At 28.8% G+C, this 18,012-nt stretch overlaps 2 protein-coding genes across 2 annotated transcripts in view; both read right to left on the reverse strand.

Moving 5' to 3' along the window:
- Positions 1–4,300, reverse strand: part of LOC117177119 (putative fatty acyl-CoA reductase CG5065) — a 39,959-nt gene extending 35,659 nt beyond the window's left edge. Inside the window, exon 1 of the mRNA XM_033367613.1 lies at positions 4,167–4,300. The gene's annotated coding sequence lies outside the window, so the exon portion shown is untranslated. The remainder of the gene's footprint in view (positions 1–4,166) is intronic.
- A 9,332-nt stretch (positions 4,301–13,632) lies between these two features.
- LOC117176192 (putative fatty acyl-CoA reductase CG8306) overlaps positions 13,633–18,012 on the reverse strand; it is a 28,382-nt gene continuing 24,002 nt past the window's right edge. Inside the window, exon 7 of the mRNA XM_033366298.1 lies at positions 13,633–14,376. Within this exon, the coding sequence (XP_033222189.1) occupies positions 14,238–14,376 (139 nt within the window). The 3' untranslated portion in view covers positions 13,633–14,237. The remainder of the gene's footprint in view (positions 14,377–18,012) is intronic.

An 18,012-nucleotide genomic window follows, 5' to 3' on the forward strand; every position in this document is an offset into this window, starting at 1 on the left:
CGTACGATTCTTAAAGCAAATATTAGCTGAACATAATTTCTCAAACGATTTTAGAGCAACCTATAAAAGTTGAAAGTGTTGAAAGCGATTGGCCTTCGTCATTTGATGTAAGAGATTAAACACGGAATTGTCAAAATCGCCGAAAAATCGAAAGTCAGATAAGTTATGAAATCACCTATATACCAATATAAATTTATTCTAAAGATCCCTAAAGATATAAAAAAAACTTGTGCGAAAATGATATATGAAATGATGGCCAGCAAAAATTATTAATGCCGTCCTAAGTAAAAAGATACATAAATGACTTTTTTTTATGAAAAATGAGTTTATGGTATCGTTGGATTCGTAAGAAAAAGCTCAATCTAACTGTGTAATAAAAATGATTAATTATTAATTTTTATTGCAAAAAACCATTGCTTATAAATGAGAAAATTCGAAAGTTAAAAAATGCAACATAAAAAGATACGCAAAGCACTTTGCGTGGCCTAAAATGTATACAAGGCATGTAATACCTCATCAGCATACAAATGAAAAAGAACATAAAGAACGTTGTGTCTTTTTTGCCTTGTAAAGGTAAGCGATTGCAGAGCGAATTTACGAATGAAAAGAATCGCTTGCCCTTTACGTATGTTTTAGACTTCCGAAATAACTCGGACTCTGATCGGAAATCCAAAGGAAATTCAAACGCATCGACCGTATGTGATCTTGTGTTTTTTCCTTATATTTTTGACTTTCCGCGGCTAGTAAAAAATCACAAGTCCATTTTCAAACAAAAATTGTTTGTAAACACAATTTCTAATTGCAAAATATAAAAAAGCACATTATTTTTACCTAAATAGTGTATCTTAATTATTCAAAATTTTATTCGATATTAGAGTTCTTTGGGCAGACAGTTTTTCTCGATTTTCTCAGTTCGAGTGACATTCTTGGACTTAAGTATGTATCTTTTTAGTTTGTACGGCAGATTAGATATATGTATATTGGTGTATAATCATATTTCCAATTTAATTTCAGTTGAACAGTTTTCAATACATCTTTTTATTTGACTTAATACAGATAAAAGTTTGTAAAGAAATAAAATAATACCGAATTTGACGAAAAACCAGTAATGTTATATGAATATTATAATAATCGCCATGAGTCATTTTTATTGTTACAGTTGATAATAATATTAATAACTTGATTTTACGGAAATCATCAAAGAATGTTGCGACATTCCACATTGGTAGACATTAAATTTGTGTGTACTTCGAGATCTTTCAAAAAGAAAAGACGTTTTAATCTGCTTTAAAATATAGCAAGATTGCATTGCTTTAATCAAGTAAAATTATTCTGATGATTTTTGTAATTTTTCATGTTACTCATGATGAAACATGTGATTCATTGAAAAAAATGTATTCAAGTCAGTAATTCTTTTCTGAGCTGCAATTAAATTTATTTTAAATTTATTTTAAATTAACCAACATTCGATAATAAATGTTTAAAAACGAAGTAATTTATTTTTGATTTAAGGAAAACAGTCGATTCAATTGTTGTTCTTGAATCAGAATAATTTTCTAACATTCAGTTTTTAATCATTGGCCCAAGACAGTATCTAATTCTCATTATGTACCTAAATTTAAGGTTTTTTATCACTAACGGCGACGAAGTGTCGAAACACTTCTATGCAATAAAATAAAAATAAACTACTAACATGCTCAGCAATTTTTGAAGTGTGTAAAAATGCAACGACGTTCCTCACTACACATATAGTAACACTTTCAATTAAAGGAAGTGCCTTTAACCAATTATAATTATTCTGATGATTTTTGTAATTTTCTTACTATTTTACTCATTTGCCAAAAATGTTTTTAACAGCAAAAAATTTTATTCGATTCGATAATGAATGTTTAAAGAGCGAAATCATAAAAATGCATAAACATGTAAGGAACCCGGTTAACACAAAAGTTCCCCCGAAGATTCCTAGAACATTGCAATGGTAGGTTCGGAGAATTCCGAAAAATGTTCCCGGAAGTTTCCTGGAAGTAAGTAAATGTCCGCTTATCACACGGAGAAAAATAGATATTGATAAGAAGATATTAAAAACTTTGTTATTTAACCATAATATATAGATATTACGGCATACTATCTAATACCTTCTATTCAACATACAAAATATTAAAGGGCAATATTTGTTTATATTGAAAATATAAAATATGTGATATTAACAGTTAATATCTAAGATATTAAAAAAGCTGAATTTTATCGGAGCAAGGTCGCTGACGTGTGGCGTGGCGACAAAAGATTTTGTCTGTATCTTGAGCTTTCATCGTGTGTATTGTGGTTTTTCGGATATCAATTGCACTATAAGTTTTGGTGGAAAATGGATAAAATGTTTTTGGATATGTTATAATTTTCTCAAGAAAATTAGAACGCAGCTACAGGCATCTTTCATATTAGCCTTGAACAGTGTGTTATCTGTTTAACACAAAAATCGCATAATTATGCAAAAAGGCGAATGCTTGAGGATTCGGATTTTCAAAACAGAGGACTACGATATTAACATTCTTTTGAATTTACAGAAAATGGCATGCTTTACAGGTAATTTTTCCACAATTAAACAATATTTCTTGAATATCTTAGATTCTGCCCTTTAATATCTTGGATATTGTCAGTTAAAATCTTCTTTTTAATATCTACGGATGCTCTACTTCAGTATCTAGATTTCTGTCCCATAGTTAAATCGCTAAGATATTACCTATTAATATCTAGATAGTCTGTGCTAACATCTATTTTTCTCCGTGCAGAAGACGTTCTCAAGTAAGGTTCGGGAAATGTTCATGAGGAATTTATTTAATCAATTAAATTAAGTTAATTCTTGACGAACCTTCTTTGAGAACTTCCTCTAATACGCGGACATTTACCTACTTCCGGGAAACTTCCTGGAACATTTTACGGAATTTTCCGAACCGTTTATTGAAATGTTATGGAAAACTTTTGTGCTATCCGAGTAAATATCACAGTAATCACGATCTTAGTTCCAGCAATCGTGAAGGCCAACTTTCTTTGGTTTTATTTCACGTGAATGCATTTAATTTATAGTTGCTACTATAAACATATTTTTAAATAATATATTCATATTATAAGCAAATTTCACGATTATTGGGACCAGGACGAATATTGGGACTTTTACCTTACATCCTTAAAAAATTTTATATCAGAAAATTTATGATTTAAAGGAAACAATCGAGTCAAATGATTTTCTCGAACTAGGTTCACTTTTTTAAAAATGAATTCCTTAACTATTGGTCCGAGACTCATCTAATTCTCATTAAGTATTTGAATCTAAGGCATTTAATCATTAAAGAAGTTTCGAAACACTTCACTATATCGCAATAAAATGTCAATAGGCATAAACTACTAACGTTCTTAGCTATATTTTATGAGTGTAAAACTGTAACGACTTTCCTAATTTTATATATCGCAACACTTTGACAAAATGAAGCTCACCGAATAGATACAAATTATTCAAAATTATTCATATATTTTATATACATTAATTTCATTTTTAATTCAATTCTTTATTAGTTTCATTTATTAATAAATAAATTATGAATTACATTTTATACTTTATTTTTGTTTTACATTTTTCATTCTAGCTTTTTTATTTTGAAATATATGCTTTAACGGAACATATATAAATTTATTAATAATATTCTTTAGAAATTCACTATTCCACAATTCTCTATTCCACATTCTTTCTTATTAATTTTGTATCTTTTCCTTTCTGAGGTATTCTTATAGGTTTGATCTAATTTTAGAAGAAACGTGTCCTTTTTCATAGAAGCGGAAGTTAAATTACTCGACAGGACCCAAGATTAAATTAATTTTCCATACCTGTCGCAAAATTTGCAAACTGTGCTTTGTGAATTATAAACTCGAATGACACATTGCGCGCGAAAGTGCATTCTGATACACAAAAGCTACGAAAGTCCTTGGATCAAATTCTAATATGTCTTAAGCACATTTACTTTTAATTAATTCATTGAATGATATATTCCACTATAATCGGTTCAAATTACTTAGCATCTGTTTTTTATACTTAATTAAACAAAATTTTCATTTTTTACACTTTATTAAAGTACGATTTGACACTAAAATATTCACCCGACACTGTAAATACTCACATTTTCCTGATGATTTTCAAAGTACAATCTTCAATGATGGAAAATAATGAAATCCAGAAATTTGAAGATAGAAGAAGGTCGAAATGACTTCAATGACGTTCTCAGGATCACTTACAGGGAGTGAGGTTTCGAAGCCTATATCGAGTCGACTGACCAACATTCTCTGATCGGAGAATGTTTTATGCCTTTATCTACCTCCGCATTTTGATTACGTAGATTGTAGAATATCTTCCCAGTGGGAAATTGTACAAACCCACAAATATCGCATTATTATAGACCAATCCTTGATGCCTACATAATAAGTCATAAATTTAACTAAATACACTAATAATTATAATTGACTTTTAACTATAAATAATACCGTAAAACAGGGCTAAGCAGTACATCCTACCTGAAAATGTTATATATAGTTCATATATAGTGAATCAGACAATGATATTTTAGATTTGTTTGATGAATTTTTTCATGCGAAACAAACGAAAAATTTCAGTGTTTTCTCCACTATATATAAATGATGTATAACTTTTTCACTTGGGATGATGAATAAGAAAAACCTTTGGTCGAAACTTCTTTTTTTTTTAATTCATTTCTTTTGATAGAAATTGTATCTTTTTTAAGTGCAAATTATAACTATTTTGTTGACAATTATTTTGTTTTGTTTAAGGATCCATCATTTTAGTTGAAACTACTTTTTGTTATTTAGGATTTAATTATTTTTAAACTAATTTTTTCTTGTTGAAAATTAGCATTTTTAAGTAAAAGTTGAACTATTCCATGTGTGGTTGAAAAGTTATCTTCTTAAGTTTAAAATTCAACTTTCTGGTTAAAAATTCCTAAATGTTATTGAAAATTTGTCTTCTGTGGTAGAATTTTTTTTCTTGATGATTAGATCATTTTTTAGTTTAAAAATTTATTTCTTTAGTTGAAAAATTAACTATTAAGTTAAAAATTTCTTATAAAATTAAAATATTTAGTTTAAAATATTTAGTTTAAAATTCGAAAATGTATCTTTCTTGATATAAATGTAATTTTCTTAGATGAAAATTTATGTATTTGGCTGAAAATTTAACTTTCACGAGAAAAATTTATTTTATTTAGCTGAATATTAATTATTTACTGGAAATTTGACTATTCCATTTTAAGTTGAAACTTTATCTGTTTCCAGCTGGAAATTTAAATACTCTCTGCTTGGTGTGAAATTGATCTTCTTTTATCGAAAATTCAAGTATTTTGTTAAAAATTTGTCTTTTTTAGTAGAAAATTAATCTTTTTGGTTGAAAATTCTACTGTTTGGTTACAAATTCATATTTTTTTAATATTCATCATTTTAGTAAAAAAATTTATTTCTTTAACTGAAAATGTAACTATTCCATTTTTGTCGACAATTTATCTTGTTTGGTAGAACTTGAATTTTATAGCTTAAAAATTCATCTGTTCAGTTCAAAATATACCTTTTTCTTTCAAAATTTATTTTTCTAACTGAAAAATTAACTATTATATTTTTGGTTGAAGATACATCACTTTGGATTTAAATGTAACTATTTTTTTGAAAATTCCTTTTTCATTATTTATAACAACGCAAAAGCCGCTACTCTGTAATACTGAATATCAAAATATCATAAATTATAAGTTTCTATTTTTACTTTAGAGCAAATTTAACAAATATGATAATTAAAAACAAAGCATAATTAATTTCAGTAAATGCATAACCTAATGCGTTGCTTCAGGTCATAACATTGTAAGTAGAACACAAAATAAGAAAATAATTCAGAAAACTCTATATGGAATTCGAGATTAAAGAAATGCGACGACTCCACATTCGGTATATAATTTCTGAAAATGTTCGACTTTCCCCAGCAAGTTCGGAAGTTTTTATACTTTTTTTAATCGATCGAACAAGAATGTAGAAAATGACAACATTTTATAAACATGTATTATTTTTGTGAAATTTTCTATGACGAAACTGAACCAAAGAGCCTCTAACCGAAAATTTTGCACTTATTTTATAGAATCAATGAGTTTTCGGTCATTTACAACAACAAATATCAGATTTATTAGCGATTGTCTTTTGCCAGGCTTTGACCAATATTGGCAAACTGAGTTTTGACACAAGCTTTTACCATTACTAGCCCATTATTGAGCCAATCGTACTTTTTTCAGTACTTCATCTACGAGTAACGATGTAATTTTGAATACTATAGAATCGTACTCTTTAGTTAATGAATTCATGCCCCAGGGTGTTCGAAAGCAAATTTCTAGTGAGAAATTCTGTTTAAAAATGGTAATAATCTAAAACGAAGAGGAATATATAAAAATACTATCTACAAAATTAAATATTACAATATTAAAAAATTGATATCAGCTCCAAGAAACATTATATATCTGATATCTAAAAATGAAATTTTCTTGAAGGTTTTTGAATGTTTTCGCATTATCTATAATGTTACAAGATTATCTATATTATTGTAAGATCGTGCACTATTCTATACATTCCTAAACTTTTCTAAAAAATATTCTGAAATTTTGTAGAAAATGTTGAAATGTTCTGTATCGTTTTTGAATTTTATTAGTAGATACAGAAATGTTGTTCAATGGAAAATCTATACATGTAAATACTTTGACTTATGAAACATATTTTCCTTCGAATCAGATTAAAACTGCCGTTTAATTAAATCTATTTAAATTTATTTTAATAATATTCAGCAAATAATTTTTTCAATTCTTCCTTTAAAAAAATTTAATTTTCACATTTAAAATTTATACAGTTTTTACATTCAGCTGAAAGAACTATTTTACAAGAATTATAAGAATTGTTACGTTGTTAAAACTAAGTTACGTAATTTTCCAGAATGATGAGTGGACCTTTTATTGTAGCAGTTGTTATGTAACTGTTCTATAAAAAGTGTCACCAATGTTTTATAACATTGAGTTCTGCAACTGTTCCGTAAAGGTATTATGTCGATGTACATTCAACTCCCGACACAAGACCCTCCGATTTACGATATTCCTGGAATTGATGGGATTTGTAGTTTGGGATGAGAGGAGCCGCGGGATCGAAAGAAAGGACGTGCTTAGTCAAGCGTGACAAACAGTTCGAGGTTCCGCACTCTCAGCGCGTTAGTTGCGTCAAGTTGCGGCATGCGTCCAAATGTAACAGAAATGGTGCATATAACCTGTGTGCTAATGTTTGGATTTTCCAGGCTTAGGCTCAAGGCAAGCCATGCCTGAGACCCGTCTTATTTTGACAAACAACAACAGATACCATTTATCATTTGATCATTTATGATATCTTGTACCATTTCCGAGAAAAAGGAAAAGTTCAATATTTCTTCAGGAAACTGTAGTTGCATAAAATTTGAACAAGTTGAAGTACTAGGATCATATGGGAAATTTCTGTGAAAGGAGGCAAAGTCTACCTTTTTTATTTTTCAAGAATATTTTTCACAAATTTGTGTTTATTTAAAAGGATATTCATTAAGTTTTATGCGGGATAAATCATTTTGCGATCACAAAAATTGTGGTCTTTTAGAACTGATTTTTTTATTTCTCTCGGAAATGATGCAATGCATCATAAATGAGTAAGAGATTCTAGCCATAAAAGATATTTTATCCGAATAAAACTCATCAGGTATTTTCCTTATGATAGCACAAACTCAACCAAAAAATGACAAAAAATATAAGTGTGAGCTCTTTGAGAAAATCGACTTTCAATATTTTCAGAAAAACCGCCGCCATTTTGATCATTTTTAATCTTTTCTCAATTCTCTCACGGATTTCGAAATATTCTGCGACTTCAAGTGAAGAAACTTGCCTGATTTGAATTGAATTTGATCTTATGATGTTTAACCATAGTGACATTTGTGTAATTTATGGCTTCAGGTAAAAATAAATAAAATTAGGTCGATTTGCAATTGCTTCAGATAGTTTGGCAGACGATGGTTTATATTATTTATAACATAGTTCATATATCAAAAATGTTGCCTTACAATCCTTTATATTCTTTTCGGAATTGTAAGCAATTATTTCAAATGCTTTGAAATTCTAGAATTTTATCTTAGAATTAATTTTTCAGAATAAAAAATCTTATGAAATTTTCCCACGAATTTTTGACGAAGTAATTACATTTGCAAGCAAAGAGATGAATTTTCAACTAACATGAAGAATCATCAGCAATCATCCAAAAAATTAATTTTCAACAAAGTAATATTTTTTCTTAAGGGGGAGGGGGGGTGGAAGGTTTGCACTTTCAAAAAATCGATTTTTTTATTTGTCTTTTCTTATTCTTAAACATTTCAAGAATATACTCCCAAAATTTTAAGTCGATCTGAGCAAAACTCTCTAAGTTATTGTCTAGTTAGTCTCATGTCATCAAGCACTACAGCTCTGACAGCTGCGGGCTTCTAAAACTTTAAACGCGTTTTTCTCAAAACTACTTTTTCAAAGCCCGTGTTCACTGCCATTTCAAAACTACTTTACCGATTCAATTCAAACTTGGTTCACATTTTCTACATATAAAATACATCCCCCCAACGTTTAGTTAAACATTTTTTTTTACATTAAGGGTGTTTTCCACTCCCAAAATGGTGGAATTTTTCGTGGAAAATAGCAGATTATACTTTAGATGACCACCAACAATTTTTAAATGCAAAAAAAAATAATCAGAGAACATTGGGAGAAGGATTTGATGATACTTTGATTAAATTTAAATGGTTTTTGATTTCTGATAATTTCCGACAGAGATACAGTGAACACCGCGAATTGTTTTTTTCCAAGACGTTCTCGGAAAATCTCTGTCACCGGCTTGTTTTTAAATATTTTCAAATAAAAAAATTACATAATATTACCAAAAGTATACTTAATGATGTACAAAAAGTTCAAATACATTTGCTCAATCCATACTCTTAAAAAAAATTCTCAAAAAGTGTGTTTTTTTTACGCTGAAACCTTTCCCCTCCCTTGATAAAAAATATAATAGTCGATATTTCAACGAAACAAGATTTTAATCATAAACAAAAACAAAAAAACGAATTTAAACATAATTTGATGTTTCAGCCAAACAGTTGAATTTTCAATAGAAAATATAAATTTGTTTAAAAAATAGTTGAATTCTCGGTGCGATTGCAGAACATGGGCATCACCTGATTTTTTGCTGGAAAACAGTATTTTTCTGCAACAAACTATTAGAATCTTTAACTGAACGATAAATAAAGCAATTTGACAAGACAGAAGTTTAAAATTATTGTTACTTTTGTTACTACGATATATTAAATATGGGTATGTCGCGATATCAGAATGAACATATTCAACTCACCGTTTAGGTGCGTTTAAACATCCAAACGGCCAGAAACACCCCTTTGACAGGTCACAAAAATAACTTGGCCATCCCCTACCCTTCTCCAACGTTTCGTGGGGCGGGAAGGCACGCCTATGATCTGTAAAAAAAATAATGTTGGTCAAATCCCTACTTATTTCCAACCTCTCGTTAAATATGATCATTCCGATATATCGCGATAGGCCATATATGAGACATCATAGTTACAGGAGTAACAATGATTTTAAATGTTTTCCTTATCAAACCGACTTATTTATCATTCAACTAAAGATTCTAATAGTTTTTTGTCAAAAAAAAAATTGTTTTTCCTGTCAAAATTGAGGTGACGCCCCTATTATGCAATCTGACCGAATTCTCAACCGAAAAAATTAATTTTCTACGAAAATACTGCTGTTTAAAATGTTTGAAATTTTTGAAGTATTTAAAAAATTTAGTTTATTATTATTTGTTTGTACTTATAAAGTATAATATTGGGTACTTGTGTTTACTTATCGGCAAAAACTTCGACCAATATCAGGATTTCTTTCTTTCAAAACTTAAATACGACAATAGAATCAAAGTAACACAGAAATCGAATTTTATAGATTAAAAATATTAAGAACTATAGAAAATAAGATTTGAAAATATGAGCTCGGGTAGGGCACACCGCGGCGATTTGGCCGCACTTGGGCATTTGTCACCTTGTCAATTTTGAAGCTGATCCACCAGCAATGTGCGTGGCCTTGAATTAGCTCTTGCCTCCGATTCGCTGTCGTCTTGTGTTGTAACTAGAGAACACCTGTAGGCCCCATTGCGCTGTGATTGCTTTTTGCTATGTAAAATGGTTTTTATATAAATGACGGCCAAATTGCCGCCCCAGCGCCCGTTCGAAGGTTAAAAAGAAAATTTTACCTAACTTTGATTTTTTTTATTTTAAAGTTCAAGTTTACTGAATTTCAGGTTCGACATAGCCGGGATGAAACTTTGCTGAATTATAGTCCTGGTGGACCTATATTAATTGACCAAACCATGGGTCCATTTATCAACCAGTTGTCAATACAGGGGCCTGAAGTTTTCTCATTTTCAGGTGCATTTTTACCTTCACGTTAGTGTAACTTCTTTTAGGATTTTTTTAAAAAGCCGACTTCAAAATTTTTTTCTTTTTTGAAAAATAGCTGCTTTCCACTCTTTAAAGTCATTCTGAAGAAAAAGTCGCCTGGAAATAATTTCACGGTTACATTTAACTATCTTGAGATAATTTTTGTGTATGTATGTTATATAATCATAACGTGGTACCTTCAGTCTAATAGTGTCAATTTAAGTACGAAATAATTTCCACCTCACTTTTTCTTTTGCATGACTGTAAAGAGCATAAAAAAATATTTTTTAAATATAAAAAGAAAAATTTAAGTAGGCTTTTTTTAAAAAAAATTAATTTTAGTTTTTATTTTGATTTAAAAAAAAATCATTATAAAACAAATTGTTATAACAGTCTTTAAGAACATGAAAAGAGCTCTTCAAAACACTATGATAAAAGTTCAATCCGATAAACCTAAAAGAAGTTACGCTAACGTGAAGGTGAAAAAGGCACCTGGAAAGGTAATTCACTATTTCATGAATTATGCAGTTCAGATTCTTCAGATTATCACAGTTTATTCTAATTGAATTTTAATTTATTATTGTTGAAGAGTACTTATTTTTGTTGACCCTAGTTAGTAGTTGTTCTCATGCTTCCAGAGTTCTGATTGCAGTATGTAATTAAGAATATATTTTAAGATGATATTAATACACTTATTTGTTCACGTTCAAATATCATTTACTGATAGTGGCACGTTGAAAAGAGAGCTTATCATACCATTTAAAGAATTTAACATTCCTCGAGTCTGATTTTGAACATTTTTAAATATAGTATCGATAATTCATGAGAAAGAATTTTTTTCATTGTAAGAAAAATCATTTGCAAAGTTGCTCTATGAGATGTTTTTCGCTGACTTAAATTTGATAATCGAATCGATGATAGCCCAAACAGACAGAAACAATCATGTTCTCAATTTTTTCAAAAAATGGATTTATCGCGTTTTATTCGCTTACCCCTAATTTATCTGACTTTGAAACAGTAATTTTAGAAAATAATTATCGTTTTTATTTTAGGACAGGGTGTTTCGGTAAAGAAATATAATTGAACTTGGAATAATGAACTTTTTACATGAAATGGGAATTTTTTTAAAGAGTTATAACTCGGATTTAGAAGAAAGGAATTTAACAGAAACCCTCTTCCAAGTCAGAATTCGTTACAATTTTAAAGTTCCATCTTCTAAATGTTAGATAAAGAAAGTACTTCAAGCAGTTTTTAGAGTAAAAGTAGTACAGTCAAAATCGCAAATAATGCCGGTTTTGAAACTGGAGGAGGTGGGGATCGAACCCGATAGATAAAACGCTTTTGTTTGTTGACGTCTGTGTGACCATCGCACACACCCCGCAGCTCCCTTTACTACCTGTGGCGCGCTGTCAATTCTCGAAAGTGATATATGCAGGGGCGTTATATCAGAGTTGAACTGTATTTCAAAGAAGAAATATTTCGGAATTTTAATAGAAAATTTTAGTATGCTGTTCGTTTCGAACTATTTTGTTAAAAATTAATTTTTGGTTGTTGAAGATTCATCAGTTTTATTTCAAATTCATTTCTTTGTTAGAAAAATGATTTGTTTTTATTGAAAACTTGTTTTTTCTTCTGCTATTTTTCAGTTGTAATTTTTTTTTCAACTTAAAATGTTACAATTATTCCAGTTGAATATTCTATCATTTTAGTTAAAAATTCATCTCTTTGGTTGAACATTTATTTTTTGATTAAAAATTTAATTATTCAATTTTTAGTTGTAAAATTATCTTTTTATTTGAAATTTCGTCTTTGTTGGCAGAAATTAATCTTATTGCTTAAAAATGAATCTTGTTGGTCACAATTTTAATTATTCTAATTGATGATTTATTATTTAATTTGAAAATTCATCTTTCTGGTTTAAAATTCAACTATTCCACTTAAATATTAAAAAATTTGATTTCAAAATTCATCACTTTTGTTTTAAAATGTAACTTTTTAGCTGAAAATTTAACTTATTTCAATTGAAAATTCCATTGTTGTAATTGAAAATTCATGTGTTTGATTAACGATTAATTTTTTGTCTAACAATTCAACTATTTCAGTGGAAGATTAATTTTTTTCAAGTATTTCCTTAAAAATTGATGTATTTTGTTGAAAAATGGTCTTTCAGTTAAATATTCATTTTTTTAGTTAAAAATTTATCTTTTTGGTTGAAAATTTAACGATTCCAGTTAAAGATTCATATTTTATTTGTTTAGAATAAACGTCATGAATTAAAATAAATGTCGCGATTTTGCGGCAAATATGAAAATGTTACTTTTAGTTTACCGGGAAATGACGGAAATTTTACATCGTCTGCCGAATCGTCACCCTGACTTATGGTTTTGGTGAATAAATTTAAGTCCACCAGGACTTTAATTCAGCCAAGTTTTAACCCGATAAAAAAAAAAACAATAATTTTAGGTTGGAATACGTGACATATTCTGCTCCATATATCAGTTAATCTAAAAAAACATGTTTTTTCGCATTAAAAAAAATTATGAATTAAACAAAAATTTCTTGTTTGATTTATAATTTTTCTCTCATTGTTTAACAGTAGAAAACAATACATATAAAAATGTTGCCATAAATTTTTAATGAATAGGAAATTGTTTTTGAATTTTGAAAACGAAAAGCATAACAGCAAATATTAACCGACTACCAAATTTTTTTTACCTTTTTCTAACGCGAACCCAACAAATTTTCCCTCTGGGCCCAAACGATTTGATTAGTTTTAGCATTTTCACTCTGCCTTATTGCAGAATGGTTCTTTACCTGTATTCCAAACTTTGACACTTATGTCCTTTTGGTGTGCCAAAATGTTTGCTTTGGCAAGTCAAAAGTACGACGGACACCCGACCGAAACTAACCGAATTTCTGCTCGGGGCTATACGAAACTCTAAAAATTATGGAAATATTATGCAGCACACTAAAATTGCAGAAATCTTGCCTAATCTTCGATAATTAAAAAAAGATAAATTTCTTTCTTCTCAAAAGTACAAACCACTTTATTATAATTTTTTTTATTAATACAGCATCCTTGCTGCATACATAAATAATAATGGCAAACATAGAAATTAAACAAACAATATTAAACGCTTACAACTCCTCTTTACGTATAAATATTTCGACAGTCAGTTAAAAGAATGGCTTTTAGTGAGCATACTTCCTAAATATACCTTTTTCGTAGTACGTATATTACTCTTCTATAGAATTTAAAAAATGTTATAACGGAATGTTTGCGATTTGAAAAATCTTACTTAATTACAAAACGCAACTTTGAACCAAACCTGTAAAAATCCTTGACCATCACCTCTGTAACATGTCTCACTTTGAACACAGTCATAAAAATGATATTTTGGTAATAAGGATCAATCTTTGATTTAATCCTGTGGTTTATTTTGGTTTAAATATTTTAAATGCAAGACCTCCTCTTGCCTCTATCTAACTTCCCTCAAATATTATATATTATACCGCTTTGAATTTAACTTAACATACAAAAGTAGATTCTGTCCACAGAAAAATTAAATTAAAAATATGAGTTGATCTTTGTGAAAGTTCTATACTTTCCGTCAATATTCTATATCCATTAAGGCATCTTTGATGATAATACATAGGGAAATTAGAGCAGATTAAATAGAACATAGACGATAGGTACTATTAAGCCGGTTTGGGTCCAAGTCGAAGACAAAATTGTTTTTGTAATCCACCAAACAATACCCAATAACGCAGCCTGCAAAGCTAAGTGAGCCACCATCAATCTGAAATAAATGAAAGATTATGTTTTATTTCGGTTTACATCGATTACTCGATTGCATGCTACAACATATAATTGCAGATTAATGCAAAGTTTACAAGATACTGTAAACGATCACCAGTTGAAACGACAAAACAATTTTAAACATGAAATATTTAAGCACATGAATTATTTAATTTAACATGTTAACCACATAATCTGAAGGTAATTATACCGGCCGGTATAGAGTTTTTTTCGGAAAGTGCTCTTGTGAATACTGTGTGCTCTAAAGAACTCGGGTACGTTTATTTTTCAAAAGTATGCCCGCTGCACGAACACATTCTTTTAAGTTTAAGCGCGCCTAAATTTATTCAAATGGCATAAATATTATAACTTAAATAAATTGGAACTGAAATTTTTTTTCCATTCGTTTCTAAGAAGGTTCTCAAATCTTTACATCTAGTTTGAAGCTTTGACATCTAGTAGAAATTTGGATTGATATTTCTTAACCTATTAAAAACTTTTTTTTAGATTTTCAAAATTTTGAAAAGCATATTACTTTTTTAATTTTTATCTAATCGCAAAATTTGACTAAGATAGTTTCTTTAATATCTAGTGAAGAATTTCAATGAAATTTCCTAATCTGTCAGAAAAATATTTTTTTCTTTTTTACTATACATTTTCAAAATTTTCAGAAGTAGATAACTTTTCTAATTCCCATCGAAATTGAACATTTTATTTGGATAATTTGCAAGACTTCTGCCCATCAATAAGAACTTTTGACAAAATTTCTAAAATTTGAAAATAAAATTTTTTCAAATTTTAAAAATCCTCTAAATTTTGTAATTTTGGGAACCTTAAGAAGTGTATCAAAGGCTGACTCGATTAGACAAATCCTTGAAAAGTTAGCGTGGCTACAACATTCAAGTAACCATACATACAGACAGGCAGACGACAAAATTTTATTATTTTCGGACTCTGTGAATGCCAAAACGTAAAGATCCGTTAAAAACCAGAGTTTGAAAATTTGAAAAATTACAAAATTCAATTCCCTTATTTTACTCCATAAATACTAGCAAAACATATGTTTTTTATATCAAGCAGCACTCTTTTTTTACTAGAACAGGGTGTCCAGAGATTCTTAAGAACGAAATTCAAGGTCTTTTTCAGGTTTTCCACGTATCCTGTTTTACATCAAATAATAAAATAACCGTTTGTTGTTAATGTAAAAAATGAGCCATTTCATTTTTTATAGGCCAACATATTTTTCAAGAAAGCAGAACGATACCTTTTTTTGCGAACTTAAGTCGTCTTTCAAATCTTTGTGAATTTGTTGAAATTTCTTAAATTACTCAAAATCTTTTCGAAATTTGCATGAAATATTAAAATATTTTTGAAAGCTTTCTTTAACCTTTGTTTGTGTACCCTTTTTTAACTCTTTGGAATTTTTATATTCTTTTAAAACATTTATGAAACTTTTATGAAATCGTTCTGAAATCTTTTGTATTCATTTCAAATAATTAAAAAAAATTGTAATCCGTAAAATCTTAGAATCTTCCAAATCTGGTGTGCACGCATTTTTCAAATCTTTGAAATCTTTGCAATCTTTAAGAAAATGTTCGAAATCTTTATGAAATTTTTGTGCAATTTTGGAAATATTTGTGAATTTTTTCTTAAATCTGCATATTGTGTACACTGTACCATTTTTCAAATCTTTAAAATCGTTTGAAAATTTCAAAAGCTTTGTGAAATTGTTGTGAAATATTAAAAATTTTTGGTGTACACGCCTTTTTTAAATCTTTGAAAATCATGAAATCTTTTTAAAATGTTCAACATCTTTTTAAATATTTTTAAATCTTTGAAATATTTTGAAATTTTTAGTAATGTTTTGTAATCTGGCGTACGCTCAAAAATTGAGTGGAAAACCCCTTGAAAAATCCATTATACGGCCTTGCTCATTCTACTTCTGAAACTGAATTAACATCGAAATTCGCAACTAATAATTTTTATAATTTTTAAGTGGAATATCACAAAAATATACATACTTTAACATTCTATATTAGCGGATACGAAATAAAAAACTAATGGAATTATTTACAATACTAAAGTCTATTCATTTTAATTTATAAAACAATTGGTAAAGTCTACAAAAAATGCCTAAAAATCTCTTTATTTATTCTGCAATGAGTAAAAGAAAAATTATATCTTGATTGATAAAAAAAACTTTTCAGTAGCAAGATTTCACCTGAACGAGATGTTTCTTTCATAATAGTCTAAAAGATTTAAATTACTTTTCTCATTCCAATAAAATAACTGTTTTACCGGGAAAAAATTTAACTCAAGGTTCTCGTGAACATTTCAAGGAAATATCCAAATTTTCAAGGTTCAAACAAAATTCAAGGAGCATTCCAGGTTTTCAAGATTTTCTAGATCGCTTGACACTACGTAAAATTGTGTACGAATAAGAAAAAAACAGTTTATTCCAATAATTTTTATATACTGCGTGAATGCTACTTCTGAAGTCCTACAACATTCTTTAAATATCCTGCCTGTTTTATTATTATAATAAGATGAATAAAAACTCAATAACTATGCGTATCAGTAGTAAGTTAAATGCTAATTCTAATCGAACAATGAACTTATATGCGATATGCCGAATCGGCAAAATTTAGCTGCTTACAAACTAAAATTTCTCGCTGATTAAGATTTTGAGAAAAAATGTATTTGTAAGTACTAAGCGGCACACCTTTTTCGAATTACCATCTGGCGTTTAAAAAATATGTGTTGCTATTATTTATGGAGTAAAATGAGGCAATTGAATTTTTAAATTAAAACTTATACCTTTATAAAAAAAACTTTTTTGACCTTTAACTGGCACTGTGGGTAACAAATACCCCAACAAATTATTGAGCTAAAATTAACCGTACTAAATTCAAGAAAATGGACCACTTGTCGATTTTTACTAGTAATTGACATCACTAACTAAAGGTGAAGTGGGTTAGTATAGAGCTGCAAACGCCAGCATACGTTGGGCACCGGTAAAAGCAGACCTTCTAAAACTGTGGGGTCTTTAATACCCGTTGTGCCGTCAGTGAGCCAAAAATTTATTTTCAACCAAAATTTGTGCCCTTGATATTAGTGATTTTCGTTCAATTTCAACGTAACGTTTATCATCTAAAGTGAAATAAATTTTTTGTTTCATTATTTCATAGTCTCTTGCTCTTATAGATAGCCTACAATTTATGGCAACGCTTGCCTCGTGCAGCGACTGTGTAGGTTTGAAACAACTTTGAAAAACTGTTATCTCAAGTTTGTGTTTTTTATGCTAATTTTGTATTTTGTATTAAATATTTTTGCGCATTCAAATAAAAATTAATTAATTTGAATATGGAAAAATATGATGTTTTATTTGACCATAAAATAGAGTTTTCATTTTGTAAAATAAATCCCTTTTTTGGAAGCATATCAATAATGCAGTATTTTCTTCTTCTTAAAGTGTAGTATCTCAAGAGTATAACCCTAAATGTTTAGGTAAAAATATTAAAAATTACGTGAGATGTGCATTTTTAAGTAAAAAAAACTCGCTTTTCGTCGTTTTTTCTTCCAAAAATTTTGTTAACTAACTTAAATTAAACTAATGACTATAAACCCGATTCCAATA

Source organism: Belonocnema kinseyi, chromosome 7 (genome assembly GCF_010883055.1).
Source record: "Belonocnema kinseyi isolate 2016_QV_RU_SX_M_011 chromosome 7, B_treatae_v1, whole genome shotgun sequence".
In the NCBI taxonomy this organism is placed as follows: Eukaryota; Metazoa; Arthropoda; class Insecta; order Hymenoptera; family Cynipidae; genus Belonocnema; species Belonocnema kinseyi.